The sequence below is a fragment of the Rhincodon typus genome, chromosome 33 (genome assembly GCF_021869965.1).
Source record: "Rhincodon typus isolate 14 chromosome 33, sRhiTyp1.1, whole genome shotgun sequence".
NCBI lineage: Eukaryota > Metazoa > Chordata > Chondrichthyes > Orectolobiformes > Rhincodontidae > Rhincodon > Rhincodon typus.
Window position 1 is genome coordinate 14,039,013 of NC_063364.1, and position 25,698 is coordinate 14,064,710.

Sequence of the window (25,698 nt, forward strand, 5' to 3'; positions counted from 1 at the left end):
TGCTGTGTTCATCCAGCTCTACACCGTGTTATCTCAGATTCTCCAGCATCTGCAGTCCCTACTATCTCTGAAACAACTCCTAAGCTGCTGTATCACACCTTTTATTTAAACCTGTATGTGATAGATTCTCTAGTACACATGTCCAAGAACCCTCTCTTCACATGCATGTGAGTCACATCATCAATTTCATCATCATGGTTTACATGAGTCTCATTATACTGCAACCTGATCCCTGAAATTTACAAGGCATCCACTTATATCTAATTGACCTCATCTCGAGGTCAAACCTTGCTGGGAAAGTAAAAGCATATTAATCACACACTCCATGATTACTACGTAAATCAACCATCAGGTTCAGAGAATTAAGAGATACACCATGAGTTGTGATCCTTAAGAACTTAAAAGTTGATTTTTCCTACTCCAGCATCTGCTTCAGGCAAACAGCATCTTGCAATCAACCTCAAGTTATTTTTAAGAACTTGTCAAATTTTCAGGTTAAGTGCCTATTAAACTCAGCACAGAAATTTGAGGTTGGTAATTAAGAAAATAAGAAGCCTGTTCGAAAGTGTTAATTGCTAACACAATGCCAATCAATCTCTGGCCCAGAGGGAAACAAGGCACATGGTTGAATCCTATTCCTGAAAATAATTTTATTTTCAACCCAATTGCATGCAAGACAGTAAGTTTAACCTCTTTTTAGCAATTTTATACACTGTGCAATAAATTTATGAGCTTAAAAAAAATATAATTTTCTTTCTCTTTCTGTTTCTGATACTACTTTGGAAAGAAAACAAAGGAGTGATGCCCAAAAACCAAATTATATGATCATTTTCACTTCATTGTTTGTGGAATTTTGTCATAGGCAAATTGTCTGCCATGTATTTCAACAAAACAAAATGCTTTGGAATCTCTTCGTGCCAAGAATATCAGGATATAGAAATGGTTTCTTCTTGCATTCATTCTGGTTTCCATTTGAAGAATTTCAAGCATGACAGCAGAGATGATAAGACAGAGCTACCATGAAAGTCCTCTTTCTTGCAGTCCCCTGTTTGAAATGACTTTGCCTCAAGCTGCCTTGTAATTGGTTTTGTTTTGCATTGTCCTAAATGGAATGTGCAAAAATTTGTTTTCTTTAAAATCCCTAATTTGGTATTTAATCCCCAGTCATTCCTAAGAGCAGATTGTGTGAACTTCAGTTCCTGGTCATTGCTGACTTCAGGCTACAGTTTACCCAGCTGGAGCGGGGGAGGTTGGAGAAGTTGATATTTAATTACTCCAAGTTGCTTTCTGATCACTCTACTGGGAGGTACCAGATGAGGACAGCATCAGGATTGACAGCAATTATCTAGTGGCTTGTTCGCACTCACTTTGGTGAAGTGCAGGGTAGATAGGTCAGCATCCTCAAGTGACTGAATAGGGGACAGAATTAGAAAATTACAAACTAAGTTAGAAGAGGAGGCATGTGTGCCCTGTCTACACTGTGCAATCTACTGTTAACACTGGTTTTATAGAGTCATACAGCACGGAAACAGACACTTCAGTCCAACTCGCCCATGCCAACCAAGCTTCCCAGACTAAACTAGTTCCATTTGCCTGCATTTGGCCCATTTCCCTCTCAACTTTCCTATCCATGTATCTGTCCAAATGTCTTTTAAATGTTGTAACTGTACCTGCATCTACCACTTCGTCTAGCAGTTCATTCTATATATGAACCACCCTCTGTGTGAAAAAGTTGCCCCTCGGGTCCCTTTTAAATCTTTCTCCTCTCACCTTAAAAATATGTCTTCTAGATTTGAACACCCCTACCGTATGGAAAAGATCCTTGCTATTCACCTTATCTATGCCCTTCATGATTTTATAAACCTCCATAAGGTCACCCTTCAACCTCATATCCTCCAGCGAAAAAAGTCCAAGCTTATCCAGCCTCTCCTTATCAATTGAACCCTCCAGTCCCTCCAGGTGACATCCTTGTAAATATTTTTTGTACCCTCTCCAATATAATAATATCCCTCCCATAGCAGGACAACCAGAACTGTACACAGTACTTCAAAAGTGGTCTCACCAACATCCTGCACAACTGCAACCAGATGTCCCACAGCCCCAGCAGGTTTTGCAAAGGTTCAAAAAGTTGTGATGCATCCCAAATGGGGCTTGACCACTGACAGAATTTTACAAAAGTGTGGGAACACCTGAGTCTTAATACTGCTATTGAGGTTTGGGAAGGACAAAGCATCATATATTTGTTAAATATGAGGATAAATGCAAGGCTTCTGGACTCCCACCCTGAAGCAGGAAATGTAGGTTGAAGAATCAAAGCTGCAGTTTTGCAATTATGCTTCTGACCCATTCTATAATTGCAGCTCACTGCTGAAAGCATGTGGGCAGTTTAATTTGTCCCTTATGCATATTAATGTGAATTATCTTTTAAAACGATACAAGAGATTTTGCTTGATGAAAAATGCAGTTCCAATAAAGTTAAATATTTTCACATATTGATAACTTATTGATAAAACATTAGGTTCCTTTGCTCAGACAATAATCATATTTCACTTATATTAAATATCGGGTGTTTGGAATTATGTTTCTTTTAATCTTTGTGTTACCATTTTGATAGATATTTAATTCTTTAATAACTGAAAGAGAATATTTGCATTTTTTCTGACAAGTGTTAAAATAGCAGATGAAGTCTACGGTGCTGGAAATTGTTACCATATCACGTCAGAGCAATCAGACCTTTGACTTACTATTCATTTCTTTACATCTGACAATACTGGGTCAAAAATTCAGTTTTAGCATTCAAAATAATAATTTATTAGTATGGAGCATAAATATCCTGTATGAAGCAATTTTCTGTTGCTAAAAATTGTATGTAATGTTTAAATTTCCAATGTTCGCTTTGAACACAAAGCAAAGCATTGCAGTCTTTGTTAAAGAGCATTCCAGTCTTTCTTAAATAGCATTCCAACACTGGTAAATCCAAAGTGCTACTACCCACTGATTGGGCCCTTTGTGTGATCTTGACTTTGTTTCTACTCAATGATCTGGTCTTATTTTTCTTTGCAAGTTGCTTTTATGATGGATATGTGTTTTGCCAAGGACAAGTATCATGTAATAATTGATGCATGTACATTAGAATTAGTCCACAGAGCAAGTCAGTCCATTTTACATGTCAGAAATGCATTCAGAACTGTGACCTATCACACTAATGTACACAATGGGTCTGTGCTAGGGAATGATATATCACTGGTTCAAATTCTCCTTCTATCTCCCTCTCAAGTCTCCATTTTAAGCACATTATTCTTAGAAGTACCAGTGGAAAGAAGGTGATTTTCTCCAGAGGTCAAAGAAAGCTCATGACCAGATTATTCATTCACATCATTGAGCAAGTGAGAACTGCATTGAATGAGGCTGTGGATCGAGCCTGGCCTCTCAGCTGTAATTGGTATATCATGGATGTGACCAAAGAAAATTGAAAAGGATGGCGAAGGAGTTCCTACCTAGCAAAATATGTAATGTACTTAGTACTGTTGTGAGAAAGTTTGAGACTGGTGGGAGGAGGAGGTTGGGGGCGGCAAGATTAATGTATGATATTGGGTAGAGCAAGCTGCAAATTTTGATAACGTTCTCATAACAAATGATACCGAAGGAAGTTGCATGTGTGTAATTTATATTCTACTTTTCCATGTATAACGTAGTTCAAATAACATTATTTTGAAAGTAAATTACCTATTTTTATGCAGTCAAGTGTGAATTTGACATAGAGAAATGTGTTTCAATTTCAGGTTCCCTCAAGAACTTAACATGGGAAAAGTAAGTGCTGAGGTTATGTGGCAGCTATTTGCTCAGGACATGAAGTATGCTCTTGAAGGTAATTTATGATAACCCTGATATTTTTCTAAAAACTGGAACAAACCTATATAACTTGCTTGTAATGTGAATGTGATTGGAAGTACCAAGTTATTGGAATAAAAATATCTTGTTGCACTCTTTAGATACAAAGTCCACAGCAATTATCCAGTGACCTTAATAAAGATTTAATATTAAAGTCCAAACTCAATGATCAACTAATTAGGTTTCTCTGTTTCCAACTATGGAGTGCCCTTTCGTATAGGAGGAGTCACTTGTCTTTATTATTCTTGCATAATTGCAAATGGTGATTTAGTGACTAGTGAAAGCCTCAAATTTCAAATTTCAAATTACACTTCTTAATCAGAACACGTTAATGATGGAGGCAGACACTATGGATATCTCAACCAATCAGTAAGCTGCAACTCATTAGAGTTTTAGATATTGATACAAACTATGAAGATCTAATTTGAGATTACAAACTTCCAGTCAGCACAAGTAGCTTCTGCATTTATCACTACTGTAGTAGTTCCCATGATAAATTGAAGTCAGGCACTATGATAGTGACAGGGGTGTTGTAGAATGTAAAATGTGTTGCAATATAGACGGTCCTCTGCACTCGCTGGAAAATATACAATGCATCCCTCTTCCTGTGGCAGTGTCTGTTTTGTTCCCACTTTCATTTTTGTTTCTCTTGCTCTGTCTTTTAATTCGTATTTCTCTCTCTTTATCTTTGTGTATCTGTTATACTATCTGTGTCTGCCTTTGTCCCAGTTGCCTTCCTAAACCACAAAGGAGATTCAGTACTGCTTGTATGTGAACAAATGTACGTGGGACACTTTTGAAAGACAAATGGAAAGAGAACATTCTGTGCGTCCCCTCGGTTACACCGGGCAATGAAATAGAAGAGGTACATTCTGAATAATACTTTTTTTTGTGAAGCAAGAGCCCGACTACTTACACTGCTGTTGTCCTCGGCAACGTAGACTCTACCCCAAGGTCTACTTCATTTTCAGTTAGTTTGTATCCAGATTGCCCATTATTCAAAGTATAGGCCACCTGTTATGTTGTATGGTTCTCTGAAATTCAAGATAATCTCAAAACATTGGAGATGTTATATTATTAGATTACTCGTTCTTTAGGAGCAGATACCACTGCCTATTGCCCATTTGTTGCATGTCAGGAATTCAAATCACCTGTATTGTTTTATTCTTCCATCTTAATTTTTCTTAAGAAGGTGGATGTTTTATGTGGAAGAAGTAAATAGTTTGGGCCTGTACTCATTGGACTTCAGAAGATTGAAACATGTAGGATTCAGAGGTGGCGAATGGTAGGGGTGACGGATAATACTGAGAAGGTCTTTCCTCATTTGGTGGAAACTGGAACTTGGGGACATAGTATAAAAGTAAAGGCTCTTCCACTTGAGAAGGAGCAAAGGAGGAGTTTCTTCTCTCAGAGGGTCACAAGTGTTTGTAACACTCTCTCCCCCACCCCCCACCCCCCCACAAAGCCCCACCATGAACAAGTGAGGCTATGTCGTAGACAATTTTCAAGAATGAAATAGCACCTACCAACATAGCATTGCATGAGGGCGATGAGGATTATGGGTGACAAGTAGGAAGCTGGAGTTAAGGGCATACTAAGAGTTCAGCCATGATCTTATTGATTTTGAGAGCAGGCTTGAGGGGCCCAAGTGAACTTCTGCTCCTACTTCTCATGTTCTAAGACTTTTCTCTAATCTACTTTCTTTCATCATGCAGATACCTCCAATTTATATTCAAGTCTAAGACATACAAAACTATGATACCAAAGGAAATTGCATATGTGAAATTTATATTCTACTTTTCCAAGTGTAGCGTAGATCGAATAGCATTATTTTGAAAGTAAATTACCTATTTTTATGCAGTCAAATGTGTATTTGACATAGAGAAATGTGTTTCTGAGGATTACCATTACATTTCCTAAGTGTCCTGCTATAGTGCCTTTAATAACAGCTTCTAACATCTTTTCTATGAGTGATGTGAAGCGAACTGACCAGTAGTTTCCTGCTTTCTGCCTCCCTTTTTGAATAACAGAGTTATATTCACTATTTTCAAATAATAGAGCCTTCCCTGAATCTAGCGAATTTTGGAAAATTAAAACCAACATCAAAAATCTGATCATTTTTAAGCTCTGAAGATGAAGTCCATCAGAACCTAGTGAATTGTTAACCAATAACTCCAACAATTTGTTCAGGATTACTTCCAATGTGATTGGAATTTTCTTTAATTCCTCTCTCCCTTCCAATTCCTGATTTACAACCACATTTTGGATGTGACTTGTATCCTGTATAGTGAAGACTGACATAAAATACCTTTGGACGTAAATTAACATTCTTCATCCCACTCTTCTTTCCTTCAGGTTGAATGTTATATCAGTCATATTGTTATTGCTACCTTCAGCACCATCAGTACAAAGTGGTTTATTTAGTCTACAGTTTTGCATAATACCCAATCGAATATAACCTCCTCGCTGCTCAACTCAAGAACATGCAGTTCTAAGAAAAATTCTGTGAAGTGCACATTTAAGCTACCTTTACAATGTATAGTAATGGCTTGGATAAGAGAATAAAATGTACTATCACCAAGTTTGCAGATGACACCAAAGTAGGTGGGAAGGCAAGAGGTGTGGATGAGGCAAATAGCCCAGAGTGAGATTTTAGGCAGGTTACATGAGTGGAAAAAACTTGGCAGTTGGAATATAATCTGGGAAACCATGAGGTTCTGCACTTTGGCTGGAAGAAGAGAGGAACTGAATATTATTTGAATTAAGAAAGACTACAGAAAGCTGTAGCACAGAGAGTTGTAGGGCTCCTCATGCATGAATTACCAAAAGCTAACATCCAACCTCTTTGCCCATTGTAATTTTCTAGTCTATATGTAGATTAAAATCTCCATGATTGATGCTGTACCTTTTTTGACAAGCTCCCACTATTTCCTCATTCATGTAAATTTCGACTGTGTGGTTACATTCACCACCCATTCAGTTAAGTTTCTTCTGGATTTTATATGTCACAATAAAATGGCCCTTCATTCCTCTATCCTCTAGTAGGTATGGGCCTAACCTGCTCAACCTTTCCTCTTGATAACCCCTTTATCCCATGAATTAGGACAATAAACACTGGCTCTGATGGTGATGTGCAAACTCATGAATGATAGGAGTTTAGAAGTGCACAGAACGTGGAAGTGAGACCACTCAAGGGACCTTGGAAGTGTAGCTTTAAGGAAGGGAGTTGTCACTGAGGGTGGTATGGGATGATCCAATGGAGCAGTTAGAATCTGATCTGGAAGCACCACTGGATTCACCATGTGCCAGCTTTGGAGTGGAATTATAAGGAGGATAACAGAGAAAGTTGGATCAGCCTGAGTGTGGTCATTGCGATGGTACTAAGTGGGACAATGGAATCTCAAGTCAATGAGGTGAAATATCAGACTGTAAGGAGGAAAATGGGAACCTAGGAATTGTGAAGTCTGAGAGAACTGAGCGAGGAGCTCAGGCTGGGAGCCACCAAGGAATAAGAAAGAAAGTATCTTTTGAGTTGTGATACATGAAAACACAACAGACACAGAAATTTTAATTAGAAAGATTGATGTATGTGACCTTCATGGTGAGGTTTATTCAATCTTGCATTTATTTAGCCAACAGCAGCTCTCAGTGCAAATGTCTGTAACCAGTGCAGTCCATGTTATTTGTTGCCTAAAGTCACAAATGAAGAAAGATTACCAATTATGAATAAATCACTGCAAAATAAGTTATGATTTCAGTGGAAAATAATATAGACAGTATTTTTAATAAACTGCTAATAGGCAGGAGAAAAATACCTGTCAGTGTTACAAATGTATAAGTGAAAGAATTACATATATCTGTTCATACGTAGTAATATAATCGAGGATTTTGATGATATCAAACTGCTGGAGTGAAACCTAATTAACTCAATAGTCACATGTAAATCTTCCTTAATTGTCAGGTGAAATGGGATTGGTGAGCCATAGTATACAGAGCTTACTTGATCTGAATTTTTTTTTGAAAGCTTTCGAAATTCATTTACTCCATATGTAATGTTTCATATGCTACATAAATCCTAATTTTAAGGAATGCTCGTATAGAACTCATCACTGAAATTACACCCTCCTGCCACTGATGGCAGCACAGCATTTCCTCTGGAGGAGGGTATATGTTTATCTGACAAGTTTTACATGAGCATTATAGATATGAGCATAAGAATTTATAATCCAGAGATTTACATGTGTTCATGCAAGGGATTTTATATATCCATTTTAATGTATTTCTCTGTGTATTCAGAGGGTTGAGTTTAGGTATGGCTCAAAATAAAGGGTGTTTATGCAAGAGAATGTGAAAAGTGCACTGTGGTAGTCCCAGCATCAACATATCATCTGTGGTCTTTGGAATTCTCTACACCAGAGAACTGTGGATGCTTCAAGACAGAGATCAATAGATCTTTGGGCATGATAGGACCAAAGGGTGAGGAGATAGTGTGGCAGGGTACTTACTGCATCCTGTTCTGGTCACCCTGTATTGGAAAGGATATTATTAAGCTGGAGAGAATTCAGAAGAGATTTACCAGGATGTTGCCGGGAATACAGGGTTTGAGTTATAAGGAGAAGCTGGATAGGTGGGGACTTTTTTCACTGGATCGTAGGAGGTACAGGGGTGATCTTGTAGAGGTTTATAAAATCATGAGGGGTGTAGACAAGGTGAATGGCAGGTGTCTTTTCCTTGGGTGGAGGATTTCAAGACCAGGGGAGCATATCCTTAAGGTGCAAGGAGAAAGATTTGAAAAAGGACACTGGCAATTTTTTTTACACAGAGAGTGGTTCGTGTGGGGAATGAACTTCCAGAGGAAGTGGTGGATACAGGTACAGTTACGACATTTAAAAGACATTTAGATAAGCACTTGGATAAGAAATGTTCTGAAGGATATGGGCCAAGCGCAGGCAGTTGGGACTAGTTTAGTTTGGGATAATGGTTAGCATGGGCTAGTTGGACCAAAAGGTCTGTTTCCGTGCTGTATGACTCTACGACCCTAATAAAGTAAAAACAGCAGCCACAATTTTACTGAATTGCTGAGCAGATGAGTGTCTACTCTAAAACAAAAACAGAAATTGCTGGAGAAATTCAACAGTTATGGCATCCTGTGTGGAGTGAAAGTAGAGTTAATGTTTCAAGTCTGTTCCCTCTTCTTTGTGAACAACTACTGTTGTTTGTTACCTTTTATATGTATAAAGTGACCTTTAATGTTTTAGTATACTTAAGCACGACCAAAGATTACTTACTGCACAAACACATCAAGGTAAATTAAATGCTAATTGTTTCTCTGTATAGTTAAGCAGCTGTTAATTAATCTCTGGCATCTTTCCCAAAAGTGAGACGAGTTGAAAATGTGCTGCTTGCATTGTATTGATTGTACCTTGATACCTGTGTATTTTCCACAATAGTCCATTACCAGTAGTGTGGTTTCTGACTTTTTTTAGCAGCTCCTAAGTACATCACACCAATGTAGAAAACTGCACACTTTTCCCAAATTGAAAAATACAGGCCCCAGAAGTGTAATATTTATCCATCACCTTACCAAAGACTTTTAAGAGGCAAAAAGCTTTGTTTTTATTCTCCAAAACATCTTATTCTCATTTAGATATAATGTCTGATTTTCTTCTGTATATTCCGTAGGCCATTTACATTATTCACCAAAGATGCAAGCCCCTTATTTTTGCTTCTCTCCCCAAAACTCTTTTTCTGCTACTTATTTGATTATAAAAGAGATTTCTCCCACTTAAATCTCATGGGGGGCTTTACAATTGTTGCTGAGGTTGTGACTTGTACATCACCTTCCCATAGTCAATCCTACTATGAGGAACATAGGATTCTGGGGCAGGAGTAGGCCACTTGGCCCTTCGAACCAGCCCTGCCATTCAACAAGACCATGACTGATCTGCTCATGGTTTCAGCTTCCCTTTCCCATCCACGCTACATAACCCTTGACTCACTTGTCTATCTGATTCAGCCATGGATAAATTTAAAGTTCCAGCCTGTCTTCTGGAGACGAGAATGTTGCATTCTTGCGTTTGAGGAAAAATATTCTGCTCATTTGTTTTAATTGTTAAGCCGTGTCCCTTGGTTTTAGTCTGCTTTACAAGAAGAGACATGCTCCAGGCAACCACTCTACCCAGAGCTTTACGTTTCAAGATGTTATATGCTTCTATAAGATTACCTCTCTCTCTTGTAAACTCCTGTGTATATAGACTTAGCCTGTTCAACATTTCTTCTTAAGACCATAAAACACAGGAGAAGAGAGAGGCATTTAGTCAAGTGAGTCAGCTCCACAATTCAGTGAGATTATGGCTGATTTGATTATGCTCAATTTCACTTTCTTGCCATTTTCTCATAACTCTTGATTCCATTACTGATTAAAAATCTGTCTGTCTCAGCCTTGAATATATTATCATCCCAGCCTCAACAGGCCTCTGTGATAAAAAATCCCACAGATACAGTACACTCTGAGAAAGGACATTCTTCTTTATCTCTGTCCTAATGCACCAATTCCTACTCTGAGATGATGCCCTCTGGTCCTAGACTCACCCTCAAGGGGAAATAATCTCTCCGTATCGACCCTGTTAACCCCCCCCCCCCCAAAAGAATTGTATATGTTTTAATAAGGTAATCTCTCATTCTCCTCAACTCTAACTTGCTCAGCCTCATAAGAATATCCCTTTATACACCAGATCAACCTTGTAAACCTTTTCTGAACTGCTTCCAATGCCAGAAGATCCTTCCTTTGATAAGGAGACCAGAACTGTTCAGTGTATTCTAGGTGACGCCTAATTCATGTCTTGTACAGTTTTAGCAAGAAATCCATATTATTATACTCCATTCCTTTTGAAATAAAGACTGACATCCCAATTGCCTGCACCATTACCTGCTGAACTTGTGTGCCAGCTAGCTCCACTTCCATCTCTACTGCAACTTTCTGCAGTCTTTCTCCAATTAAATAATATAAAGGTCCTTTGTTCTTCCTCACTAAATGCACAACCTCACATTTTCCTGTATTCTGTTCCATCTGGCAAGTTATTGCCCATTGGCTTAACCTGTCCATATCCCTCTGTCGACTCCTTGTGTCATCCTCACCACTTGCCTTCCAGCCTATTTTTGTGTCATCTGCAATCTTGGCAATAGTACATTGACTTTCCTCACCCTTTTCATTAATCGACATTATAAATAATTATGGTCCCAAAATGGATCCCTTTGGCTCTCCACAAATTACAGACTGTTCTTCGGAAAATGCACCCCCCCACCCCCACTTAGTCCAACTCTCTGTCTTCTATTAGTTAGCCAGTCTGCTATCCATGCTGATATACTATGCTCAATACGACGGCCTGTTATCTCAGTAAGTAGCCTTATGTGTGGTTCCTTATCAAATTCCTGTTGAAAAATCAAATATCTACTGGCTCACCTTTATCTATTCTGCTTGCTACCCCCTCAAAACATTGTAATAAGTCAAATAGATCAAGTATGATTCCCCCCGCACAAAGCAATGTTGACTTGATTTTAAATGTATTTCTAATTGCTGTGCTATTACATCTTTTATAATAAATTCAAACATTTTCCTAGTGACAGATGTTAGGCTAACTGGCCAATCATTACCTGTTTCTTTTGTCTCTTTCAATTTTAAATTAAGAGTATTAAATTTGTAGTTTTTCGGTCTTCTGCAACTTTTCTGGGATCTAAGGATTCTTGAAAGATTACTACCATAGATCTAACTCCGCACATACTTCCTTTCGTACCTTAGGATGCAGCCCATCGAGTCTGGGGGTCTTACTGGCCTTTAGCATCATTCATTTCCCTAGATATGTTTTCTGTTGTGATATTTATTATATTTATTTCCTTAGCCTAGATTGTTTAGTACTTTTGAAATGCTATGGATGTATTCTACCATGAAGACTGATGCAAAATGTTTATTTGACTCTTCTGCCAGTTCTTAGCTCCCCGTTATTAATTTCACAGCCTCATTCTCTAAGATGTCTATGTTCACTCTGGCTTCTCCCTTTTTATGTATTTAAAGAAGCTGTTGTTGCCTGTTTTGATGTTACTTGCTAGTTTACCCTCATAGTGTATTTTCTCCCTGTTTGTTATATTTTTGGTCTGTTGTTTTTAAAACATTCGCAGTCCTCTGGTTTACTATGGATCTTTGCCACATTCTGTGGTGTATTGTGTTTCAATTTGTTGCTATCCTTAACTTACTTAGTTAACTATGATTGGCCTATCCATTTCCTCGAATCTTCTAACTCACTGGCATATATCTTTACTGTGAGTCATGAATGGTTTTAGTTTTTCACCCCTATGAATTCTACATTATTTGATCCAAGCTCAGTTCTTGCTATCACATTTATTCCATCTCCTACTAATAAAGCTACTTCACCACCCTTTCCTTCCTGCCTATCCTTCCAAAAAGTCCCATAGTCTAAATATTTAGTTCCCAGCTTTGATCTGCTTGTAACCATGTCTCTTTAACAACTGTAAGGTCATGCCCATTTTCCTGTCTTTGTGCCCTTAATTCATTTATTTTGTTTCAAATACTATTGTTATCCAAATATCTGCCCTGCAAATGATTCCATGCACTTTTGCTTTGTAAATCAATATTCCCCTCTCCCTACAATTAGTTTAAAGCCCACTCTACAGACCCACCTTCTCAACTCGTCAGCATGGTTCAAGTAAAGCCTGTGCGCATAATTTCTTCATGACTTGTGGGCAAGGTGCCATGATTAATAAACAGCCGCTTAAGTACAAAGAAACAATTAACATTTAATTTACATTGATGTATTTGTGTAATGAATAACCTTTGGCTGGGCTGAATTACAATTAAGCATGAAAGAAGATAAGGAGGAAGAGCAGATGTCAGAATTAGCCTGCTTGACTATTTAATAAGATTACAGCTACTCGGTCCCCTCAGTGAGATCTACACATGTTATCCACACATTCCTTGATTCCCTTGGTGTCCAAAGACCTATTAATTTGCATCTTGAAGCGTGCACAATTCTCTGGTGTAGAGAATCCCAATGAGTACAGACTAGATTTGATGCTGGTGCATTTGTGAAGTTTGTTTTTGCATAGTTTATTTTTATAAATCTGGCTTCCTCAATGTATAGATATGCAGGGATTAAAATACATAAAACTGATGAATTTAATACATATTTTCTTTCCGTTCTCACCTTGAACTATTTATTTTAAGTTTTCCACCTACTTTTATCAAAATATTGACCTTGTGAAGCTATCATTGTGTAGTGTGAAACTACCAGAACATATCTTTCTCTTTCTGATAATTCCTTAGTTTTCTGTTATTTATTTGTGAGGTGACATGAACCGGTGGTGATGCATTCAGGAATTTACAGTCACACAGCACCAGAGTGAAAATTGCAACTCGTAATAATTAAACCACAATTTTATTGGCCAGTTTGGTGATATTTTTCATTATTGCGTAAGTTATAATACATTTGTACTAGATAACTGGGGAAAGCTTCCATTTTGCCAAAAATTGAGCCCATTTTGATGAGATGTGCTTTCTCCTTTAAATTCAGCTCTATTTGCATAGTGCAGCACCCAAACTTTCTATCTTGACCAACTCTGTTTGGCTCAGATCTGAAAAGTGCACTTTTAAATCACAAGTTGTTTTATATAATACAAGTTGATCTCATTTAGTGTGATAAATTGGTGGAGTTTGACTAACGAGGTTGAAATTGAGTTTATCACAAATTATAGGAATTTGAAATCACAGGATCAACCTCCCAACCAGGAGGAGCCAACTTTTACATTCCCGACACTGACTTGTTAAAAAAATGTACTTTTTAGTTATGAGACAACAAGGCGTAGAGCTGGATGAACACAGCAGGTCAAGCAGCATCATAGGAGCAGGAAGGCTGACGTTTCGGGCCCTTCTTCTGAAGAAGTGTCTAGGCCCGAAACGTCAGCCTTCCTGCTCCTCTGATGCTGCTTGGCCTGCTGTGTTCATCCAGCTCTACGCCTTGTTGTCTCAGATTCTCCAGCATCTGCAGTTCCTACTATCTCTGATACTTTTTGGTTATATTGGGATACAATAATCTGTTTGTTAATAAATTTAAAGAAGAAAATTCAAATGATTCAGAAGAACCAGTTTAGTTTTGTTTAGAATTTCTTCAAAGATTTTCAGGCATGAGCAGTTAGTGCATACTCCTGATAGTGGTTAACCCGACCTGGGCTGATCAGTTTTGTAGGCACAGTGAGTTTCCATTGCTGCTTTTTAAATGAGTGCAAGACATCACAATTCATGTTCGTTTCCATGATCCTTTGTGTGGGTTGTGCTAATTTTGGGGCAAATTGTGCCACAGTGTCCCTGCATGATCCAGGGCCACCATCCCAGACCTGCCGTCCAGGCAAGCCATCAGCCTCAGCACTTCACCATGCTGTCTCTCGGACTAACAACGATGCCACTTCTGCCTGTCAATGCTTCCCTTTGGAGCTCAGGCTCACCTATGACTCGCAACGACATGAGTCAATCTGATTGCTTTGCGCACAAGGACACACGTATAACATGCATGTACACAGGATGCATCTAATCTGCTTTCTTAGCACTCACTTGTTTTGCACATACTTGGAGGCATGTATCATAGAATCCCTACAGTGTGGGGGCAGGTTATTCGACCCATCGAGTTCACACTGACCCTCCAAAGAGCATCCCAACCCCCTGCCCTATCCTCATAACCCTGCATTTCCCATGGCTACCCCACCGGGCCCGCACATCCCTGAACGCTACGGGCAATTTAGCATGGCCAAACACCCTAACCTGCACATCTTTGGACTGTGGGAGGAAACCAGACCACCCGGAGGAAACCCACGTAGACACGAGGAGAATGTGCAAACTCCACACAGACAGTCATCCGAGGGTGGAATCAAACCTGGGTCCATTGCGCTGTGAGGCAGCAATGCTAACCACTGAGCCACCGTGCCACCCTGTGTAGTTTTGGGGGAATAGGAGGCGAGTGAGAGCCATTGAGCGAACAGGATGTACCCAATAACGAGAGTTGAAGTTGAAGAGGTTGTTAAAAGATTCCACAGTTCTATAGAGCAAGGATGTACAGTTAATAAGGAAATGAGCAGACAATTGCTTGAGAAAAGACACCCTGAGCTATGGTGGACCAGGTACCGTGAATCTATCTGAACAAAACAATCTAATTGAAAATGGAAAGATTCAGCCCACACCTGGTTTACTCACCATCGTATTGATGCTAGTCATGTAAATATGGGCCCAGATTTTCCGATAACAACTGATTGTTTCTGAGGTGAAGATAGAGATTGCATTTGGAGACCGTATGGAATCCCCATTGTAGTGAACTCTGATGGAATTGCCCAGGAAATTGGAGACTCTACTAGGAAATTTGTCTACACTTAGAGCCTTCAAAAAGTAGCCATTTAAATAGGAGAATTCCGAGGGTTCCACTGAAGCAAAGTGAATATTTCCTGAGGAAAATATAGGCTATTAAACTGAGTAATTATTAGCCTAATGTCCAACATACCTCCCTCACAACTATATTGCTGCTAGATCCCCTGTGTTCCCAGACACTGATCCCACAACCTCCTCCACAGACCCAACATTCCCTGATATTATCAGGATGTGAACTCCCCTCTCCCTCTGACAGACATGACCCCTTCCTTCCCCCATTGCTGTGCCCAGTCCCTCCCCTCCTGATCTTGGTCCTTACCACTGCCAACACCTACTCTTCCACCAAACTCAACTCCTGTGTCCTATGACTAGACCTGATACCCAATCCCTCTCCCTCCCCTGCTCTGGACATAAAACCCCAGCTCCATTGATGAACTCGACCCTCGCCCCAGGACCCCACACCCAACCCCCCACCCCACCCCATGCTCTCGCCAAATCCAATATCTCCCATCCAGCCTAACTACCCTAATCATTCCATCAGTTACCTGGCCTCCTTTCCATCTCGCTCCCTGGCACCCTACCCCCCTGGCCAACTAGCCTCTTACCCACTTGGCAACCTAACCCTAACCACCTGGCAACCGAATGTCCCAGCACTCTCACCTCACACTTACCTTACATACTTAACCCATTGACCATAGCGGTCAAAGTGTCTGTCTGTGATAGCGAACCTTTAAATTTCAGACTGGTTTAGCTGACTGCTATCAGAAAGGGAGCACAGTTTTCCTTCCTTTGACTGTCCTACTAAGAACATTTAAAATTGGAAGATTGCTCTGCATTTCTGAAAGAGTCCTGATCAGAATCTCCTGTTGGAAATCCAGGATGGCAGTTTGCATCAGCTAGAGATTGCCACTGTTCAGAAAATCCAGCCCATGATTCTCTCTGCTTGTGTTGCCTTGTAACAGAGTCAGTGCATTATCCTTCAGTATTGTGCAAAGTGTGGTAACTCTGTGCAGTTTCATTCATAAATGAGATTGTGTACATCACAAATTATAAGTGGATTCACCACCTGTGAGTAAGCAGATTCTAAATTACATTTTAAGTGATATTTTGTTCTCTCCCACCTTTAATCATTATGTCTGTTTTTCTCTGCCCTTTAATTTGTTTTAAATAGCTGAATTAGTTGCAAGAGTGAACAGTGCTATTGCTTTCTATCACTTTCTCACTCTAGTAAAAATATAAACGAATGCAAAAGAACACTGTGTAGCCATGGTTATGTTGACACCTTTAATATTTAAAAAAGGCCAATAATAATACAGTCATTGGACTCAAGCAAAGTTACCAACAACGTACCACATCTCCATTGTACTTTTGCTTTTGACAAATCTGAAGCAACAGTGTGCAAAACCTAAAACTTAAAACTGGGAATATTGCTATTTCTCTATTTGTTCAACATCAAACCTATCCTTTACTTCGGAATTGCTGGATTCCAGAAATTAGCCAACGTTCATTAGCAGAACCAAATTGTTTTATGTTATTAAGCACATAAATTCAATTTTCTGACATGAATAAGAAATTCTTATAACAAAGGGATATTTGTGTTTACTTACCAGCCAAAGCAGGATTTTATTTGTGCAGTGACCAATATGAGGTGAATTCTCATCTACATGTTTGTAAGACTGGTTCAACCATCTGTTATAGAATCCGTGTAATTTTACTTTCCATTCAAGTTGATAACCTGCCCCTGAGTATTGCTGCTGTGAATGTATTTGTTATGATGTTAGTCCCCTTTTTATTGCATGGCAGGTAACTGTAGCTGATTTGACCTGGTTTAGACACTAGCGTATTTAAACCTCTGGTAAGGAATAAAATCAGCCATTAAAGGATTCTAGTTAAAATCGCTGAGAAGATAAAGTGTTTCAGTGCAGCAAATCTGTTTTTAAATAAATCCATAAGACAGTAATTTTTTAAAAAAAATGTTGCGGATTAACAAATACCTTATAGACCTTAGTTTGTAAAAAGTAAAGTTTGTAGCCTCAATGGGGTCTTATGTTAGATACAGAGTTTTAGGAATGATTTGATTCTGGTATTTTCTATATCAGCCTGTTCAGAGATGTTATTAGATGTTTCTGGAATACGTGGGATTTGAACCCAGCCTCCTCACTGCACCAGCAGATCCTACGATTTGATTCAGAATCTTATGATGAATAGGAGCCTCATCAATCTATATTTCATTGAAGATATCCTAGCTCCAAGGTAAAGAGTAACTCCCAATCATTTAAAATTTTAAACTTTCCCAGATGAATTTTGAAGTATTGAAAACAAAATATGATGTATTTAGTAAGATAGTATCTAGATGTAATACTTATTTTAACTTATTTGGAAATATCTTTGGTTTGTGTTTAGTTTAGCCAAGGAAATTGCATGCTAAAGGTCTGTGCATGTATTCAGGTTGAGTTGTGAAGGAGGATATAAATCTTTGTTCTTATAGAATTGAGTTTACCCTGCTCCTGAAGAGTAACAACAATGAAGAGCATCTAAAATCTTAAAATTCCAAATGAGTGCAGTTGTTAAACTCTACAGAATTTCTTCGATGATGTGCCTACGGATGTACAATACAAAAATGCAATTAGAAAATGTTCCATATTAAAGTGAGAAATCAAATTGCAGAAGTACATAGCAAGATTTAACTCATTCAAACTATATCATTTAGTAGAGTTAAAATCAGGCCCAAATTATCTTTTTGCTAGCGTTGAAAATAAAGGAAAAGGAGCCTAAGGTGGGGATTATTTATTTATCATTGATTTCTACTGTACTTTAACTAGGTGCCAAGAGGACAAGATTCTCTTATAGATCAATATTTTTAACTAAAAAGATGAACTTACAGTTCATAGCTAAAAAGAATATTTCAGCAATTAATATTTTTACTTTGATAAATAACTGAAAAATACCATTAACTAAGCATTATTATTGTAGGCCATTTATAATTCTAATCACAGAGAGGACGACTCCTCTTTTATATTTATCACACGTTGCATTTCTCCGAGTTACTGGCCTCAGAGCACACAGTCCCCAGTCACTTTCACCATGTTTTCGTATTTCACTGAGTGGTAACTTTGAGTGACCCTATCCAGGTACATCCCATAGTTTTCAGGCAGTTTCGCAAACCCACTTCCCACCGGGCCATACCAAGAAAATCTCATGCTTCCTTAGATGGCTGTGGAATGTTTGTGTCCACCTGGAAACCATCTCAGTCCTATATCTGGCCCGCAGATGCTTGCAAGGAGCTGCAGGCTCTTCTCTCTGCTATAGAGGATGCGATTCTGGAACGTGTGAGGGTTGGTTTTCTAGAGCAGTATGTTAAGGAGCCTACTTATGCCATGCAATTTTAGATATAACATTATAGAATGAAAAAATTGGATTGAGGAAATACATTACTAAGCATAGGCAATAGGTAGACTTTGAAGAGTTAGTACATGACTTGTAGCAAGTATGCATTCCTTCAAAGTACAAATCTTAAAATTGGTCTATCAACTGTAGCTAGCAAAGGACATTTGCAATGGTAAAAGATTTGGCAAAAAAGGCCGATAAAGTTTCCTGAAATAGCAGCAATTCAGAATTATAGAATACAACACAGGAGGACAGAGAAACTGATAAGGAAAGGGAAAAAAGAATAGAATGCACTCCAGCAAAAAACATAAAAAGTGACTGTAAAAGCTTCTGTAGGAACATGAAAAGCAAACATTTGGCTATAACGTGATGGATCAGGAGAATTTATAATGGAGAATAGAAAAATAGCAGAGAAGCTAAATGATGACTTTATATCTGTTTAATCAGCAGAAGATATGAAAAATCTCCCAGAATTCAAGATCCAAGTATATAGGGAGAATGAGGACTTGAAAAAAATTAGCATCAGTACGATTGTTCTGAAGAAAGTAATGGTGCTAAAATTTGAAAAATCTTTAGAATCGGACTGTCTACATCCCAGAGTGCTGCAGGAAGTGGCTATTGAGATAGCCGATGTATTGATGATTATCTTCCGTAAGTCTGTAGATTCTGGAGTGGTTCCCATGGATTGAAAGATGGCAAATGTCACCCTTGTATTTAAGAAGGAAGCAACAGAGAAAACAGAGAACTACAGAGCTGTTAGCATTACATTAGTAGGGGAAATGTCAGAATCTATTATAAGTAAACATCTGGTTGATAATGATCTGATTGGGCATGGTCAGTATGTATTTGCAAATGGGAAATCATATTTGACTAACTTGTTATGTTACTTGTTTAAAATGTCACTAACAAAATTGATAAAGGAAAATTGATGGAGGCAGTATAGTTAGAAACTCAGAGGCTTTTGATAAAGTCTCCCACAATGGCTGATGAGAAAAATGAAAGCACATGGGATAGAAGATAATGTACTGGTATGCATTAATGATTGTTTTCTGTCTATTAGACAGTCTTGGAATAATTGGGTCATTCGCACATGGGCGGACTAGTGGAAAACAACATGGACCAGTACTTGGGACCCAGCTGTTCACTGTATATATCAGTGATTTGGTTGTGGAGATTAAATGCAACATTTCCAACTTTTCAGATGATACAAAAGGAAGTGGGATTTCTTGTGTGAGGAAGATGTAGTTTTGAGTGGATTTTGAGAGGCTTAGTGGTGAATGGGCAAGAACATGGCAAATGGAAGATAATGTGGAAAAATGTGAGGCAGAAGAAACAGATGTGCAGATTGTTTCTTAAATGGTGAGAAGCTGAAAAGTGTAGATGTGTAAAGGGAGCTAGGTTTCCTTGTCGATAAGTCACTGAAGGACAATATGTGGATGCAGCAAACCATTAGGAAAGCTAATGGAATGTTAGCTTTATTGCAAGAGCATTTGAGGAGTGAAACCTTGCTTCTAATGTATAGGAGCTTGATTAGACTGTACCTGGAGTACTGCAGAGTGCGGACTTAGTGGTCTTTTCTCAGGAAAGATAGTGCTGTAGAAGGGTCTAATGAAGATTCAGAAGTGTTACTTAGATGGCGAAACTGTCCTATGAAGAGAGATTGGGCAAATTGGGTCTGTATTCTCTAGAGTTTTGAAAAATTGTGGGTGATCTCAGTGAAACTTACCAGAAATAGACAAGGTAGATGCAGAAAAGATGCTTCCCCTAGGTTTAAGTTGAGAGGGGATAGATACAAAAGAGTCCAGAGGGTGGTGAGTGTCTGGAATGGGCTGCCAGAGATAGTGATGGAGGTGGGTACAATTGTCACTTAAGAAACATTTGGACAGGTACACAGATGGGATAGGTATGGAGGGATATGAACCAAACACAGGCAAATGGGCCTAGATTAATTGTGCAAACTGAACAACATGGACAAATTGGGGCCAATGATTTGTTTCCATGCTGTAACCCTCTATGACTCCATGGAAATGGAGTCTAGAACCAGGGGACACAATTTAAATGTAAGGGGATTGACGTAGGTCTGAGATGAGGGGAATTTATTTTTACTCAGATGGAATTACCTTTGGAATTCTCTAAAACAGAGGGTTGTAGAAGCTCAGAATATGATTTAAGTTGAAGGTAAAGATTGATTGATTTCTTTTCAAAAAAATTTCATTTGTGGAATGTGGGCGTCGCTGGCTGACCAGCATTTATTGCCCATCTCTAGTTGCCCTTGAGAAGGTTAGGGGTGAGCTGCGTTCTTGAACTGCTGCAGTCCACTTGCTGTGGGTTGATCAACAATGCCATTAGGGAGGAAATTCCAGGATTGATAGATTTCTGATTAGCAATAGCTAACAGGGTTATGTAATAAGTTGGATAAAAGACTTAAAATATTCGATCAGCCATGATCATATTAAGTGTAGAGACACGTGTACGGGCTGAATGGCCTACTCCTAATCTTTTATTCCTGATGGTTATTATAAGGTTTCTGATGATTGGAAAAATGAAGGTGTTGAACATCTATTAACTCCAGATAGTTAATGGGCTAAATTTAATAAAACAACTGAAGATTTGGATTAGATCAAATGATCGATCATACTGGCTGAGGAAACCTTCCAGTGCTGAATATGGAATATATTCCACAGAGCCACTTAAAACAGAAATGAAGCATCTATATCCCTAACATCAAAAGTGTTGTGAGAAATCAAGCAGGCTGACTGATATACAGAAAGTCAAAAAAGTGGTTGACAAAAATGTTCTTGTAGATTAAAAGTAAATACCACACAAGAAAATGAAAATTGTCACGAATAGTTAAGTAAAACTATAGTTCCTGTTAGTTCAGCGTCAAGGAAAGAGAATAGTGGAAAGCTTTGGTGGTAATGTGAAGAGCTTTTTCACTTATGGTAGGAGTTAGGGAATTACCTGAGACAGTAGTGAACCATTAAGAGGTGCTCAGTGACAGGATAGAAAGGGCAGAGATACTAAATGAACTCTTTGCATCAGCCGAATCTCTTGATGCTCAACTTACTGTTGAGTCTTAACTGTTAACAGTAAACTTGTTCATGTTAAAACAGCTGAGATTTTCCTAAAATGAGAAACCTTAAAACAGCTTGAATAGACTGCAGGCCTGAGTAACATCTTTCGCAGAGTCCTTAAACAAATCCGACAAGTGTAGCAGAATCTCTATGCGTGACTCCTTGCTAATTTACTGTGTTTAAAAACTGCTTCCTCAAACTGGGAGGACAGTGACATAGTTCACACTTTTTAAAAAGTTAATGAATCAAAAATTTGCTTGCAAAATGTTGAGAAGTGTCATTAGTGATACCCTGTCTGACTTCCTGCATTATAGTAATATGAACTCCCAAAATAGTTTCCAGAAGGATGGAAGTAAACTAATATGTATTAGCTGTATGGATTTTCAGAAAGTATCAGATAAGGTACCTCACAACAGGTACTACACCTCTACAAATAAAATCTTGTTGAATAATTGATAATTTGCTGAAATAGAATTGGTTAAATGTTCTTAAAGGAAAGTTGCTGTCAATGGATTTGGATCCACTTACAAACCAGTTAACACTTCCATTCTGCGAAAATCATGATGAGATCCCTGTCACTTAGTCTTATATTAAAGACTGCGCTCTCGGTATTAGGGATATGATGTGCAAATTTGTGGAAGATGTAAAGTGATGATGAACTGGTAGGACTGTGTTGGATGCTGAACCTCTGTAAGCTGACCTCAATGTTTAGTGGTCTCGTTTTAGTAAATAATGTGTTATGATCCATTAGAGAAAGTTGATGAAATACGATGTCTGTGTCCCATTAAAAAATGCATCTTAAACTACTGACATTCATTCCATACCTTGTCGGGATGTATTCATCCCCTGACTTGTTGGACAGTCTGCAAGCTACACGGGTGAGATCAGACATGTGCTTCCTATTACCTGTAAATAGTCTTATCTTCAAATAAAAAACCCATTTTACTTTACCAATCCTTGCATGTGATTCATGTCAAAGAACAGAAGAATATAACATAGTGGTTGGGTAATAACACAAAATTTGAAGATGTGGCTGAGCAGAGTACAAACTTCAACTGCTTCACGTTGAGCAGATGAGCAGGGCTGGTGTGAAAGTGAAACAACTTTGAAGACTCATTGTGTGGATGGATTCCACAGCTTGACCAGACCTTCAATCTGGCAGCAATTGTTGGGTCTCAGTAAGGTTGTAAAAATCATTATAAGTCTAATTGTTCCATAGTTAGGAAGAAGGAAAAGAAATTTCAAGCAGACGGAAGATGGTTTGACTTCTCAGTCTATAGAACTCATCAATACTAAAGTTAAATACTATAGACTGGGCCAGGAAGAATAATATATCCAATAACAACTTATAACAGCTCAATAATAACTTCTAATAGCTTGTCAAAAGTGTTTTGTTCATTATTTCCTTTCACTTTGGGTTGGGCAGCCAATTAAAGTAAATTTGGCTGGTGCTAAAATGGGGAAAATCAGCAAGCGTTTAACCATGCCACCATTTCGGTCATGACACTATGAGTAGCTGAGGCCACTCCACAACTTGGAGCTCTGTTAACTCTGAAACAGCTGGAGGAAACTTGCAAAGCTGTCAAAAGTTTCAGATAGCATTGAAAATCTATATCATTGGGCAAGGTTTCACAGTTTAAAACTTCTACCATAACAAATGAAATAAAATCGCATAACTCAAATGTTAATACATGAATGATATTTCAAATAATGAGATAAATTGCACTTTAAATAGAAAATACAACAAAGACACACCTTACATAGATGCAAGCATTCCCATTATTGCTTGCACAAATGTGGTACCATGTGTAAACTCAGTCTTTCCGATACAGCTTCCATTTTGTTGGATTTCACCCTGTTCATCTAAACATTTTGGAGCTTGCAGCTGTATTCCATCCAATGTTCCAGTTACCACCAACAAGATGTACATTTACAAATTTTCTTTCACTCAGGCCATGACAGTCCTGATGTCACAGAACTTCAGAGTTTCCTTTCTCTCATCCGTTCGATTGATTTGATGGGCTTTGGCACCACTTCAGCAGGAGCACGGGGACTATCCAATCCTCCTACTCTGTTATGCAAGCTCATAGCTCCTCACAAAAGTTCCAGACAGTGCTCGAACACACCGACTGTCAGCTCTAGGATATGTCCAGTGGCAGCATGGTTCTTGTTGCTGGTCTGCTTGACAGCCATTCCTGAATGGCTGACTGCAGTTTGAGCTAAATCTGAAGGGGAATTCATACTCAAACGTATTTTTAAACCATTTGGCAAAAGATCATGATTCCTGTCATAGCTTGGAGAAAATACCCATTAGGATAGATGCTCAATAAAAATCTTAATGCTGTGGGCTGGAGAAGTTTCTCAATGTATACAATGAGCTGGAGGCAATATAGGTACTACAGGAATGGCTGCACAGAAAAATATAATTTCCAGTTGTAGACTTTTCAAAGAGATTTTGGTCTTTGAGAGAATTATTAATGAGGGTACTCAAAAGAATAAAGATGCTATTTTGGATCTGTTCAAACATACTGTTGCAAAATGTTACATTACGGTTATGTTACAAACTTTTCCTGTGTTTATACTTGCAAGTAATTGACTAAACAAACCAACATTGACAATTGTTTTGATAAGAAAATATCAGTCAATTTTATATCTTGCTCATTTTCATTTATTCCTTTGATATTCCCTACCAAGTAAGTTCTGATTTGTTGCTGTTTGTAGAATGTCATTTGAAGCAATCAATAAAACAATGATGACGTATGAGTTAATGACAACCTCGGACATGAAAGTGTAATGTCACAAACGGACAGTAACACTGTTTTAATATTGCTCCCTTGGCACAGCTCACAGCATGATAGAGGACATAATGTTGAATGTGTTAACATGTGTTAACAATATAAACTGTATTACCATATAATAGATGACAGTGAAAAATATATTGTTCTGTTGGAAGTACAAGAAAACTCATTTCATACGGGCAGAATTAAACAACATCCAGCTTGAGTTACGACCACAGGCAGGTGCATTACTCACATCTGTACCTGGCTTCATGGCAGTGTTCATGATTCTGTCAGCTTGCCCCAGGCCTCTGCTATCTTTGTTTCAATCTGGTTATCGGGATCCAGGTTGGCTATTTGGTCACAAGACCTTTCCCCTTAGAATTAGAATAGCTTTTATAGGCATGTGCACTCAAACGAGTGCAGCAAAAAATTTGTAATGTCGCCTCTTGGTGCCATCTTAGGTACAGGGAGCCTAGATACAGATACTTTAAGTGCTGTCATAGAATTGAAATAGTAGAAATAAATAGTCTAGCATGAGAATATGGAGTTTAAAAGTCCAGAATAAGAATGAAAGGTGCCTGCTCCCCACTCCCGCTCCGGGACTCGGCCCTGCTCCCCGCTCCGGGACTCACTCGACCCTGCTCCTCGCTCTGGGACTCTGCCCTGCTCCCCGCTCTGGGACTCTCTCGGTCCGCTCCCTGCTCCGGGACTCTCTCGCCTTGCTCCCCGCTCCGGGACTCTCTCGCCTTGCTCCCCACTCCGGGACTGTCTCGCCTAGCTCCCTGCTCCGGGACTCTCTCGCCTTGCTCCCCGCTCCGGAACACTCCCGCTCCGCTCCTCGCTCTGGGACCCGGCCCTGCTCCAGGACCCGGCCCCCACTCTCGCCCTGCTCCCTGCTCCAGGACCAGGCCCCCGCTCTTGCCCTGCACCCTGCTCTGCGACCGGGCCCCCGCTCTCGCCCTGCTCCAGGACTCTCCCTGCTCAGGGACTCGCCCTGCTCCCCGCCCCGGGACTCGGCCCTGCTCCCCGCTGCGGGACTCTCTCGGCCCTGCTCCCCGCTGCGGGACTCTCTCGGTCCGCTCCCCGCTGCGGGACTCTCTCGGTCCGCTCCCCGCTGCGGGACTGTCTCGGTCCGCTCCCCGCT

At 39.2% G+C, this 25,698-nt stretch overlaps 1 protein-coding gene across 4 annotated transcripts in view; it reads left to right on the forward strand.

The window, feature by feature from the left end:
• The window catches only part of LOC109926673 (protein unc-13 homolog C-like), a 537,669-nt gene that overhangs the window by 394,705 nt on the left and 117,266 nt on the right, over nucleotides 1-25,698 (forward strand). For all 4 annotated transcript variants that reach the window (XM_048616076.1, XM_048616075.1, XM_048616074.1 and 1 more), the window contains one exon: nucleotides 3,783-3,868. In XM_048616076.1, the coding sequence (XP_048472033.1) occupies nucleotides 3,783-3,868 (86 nt within the window). The remainder of the gene's footprint in view (nucleotides 1-3,782; nucleotides 3,869-25,698) is intronic.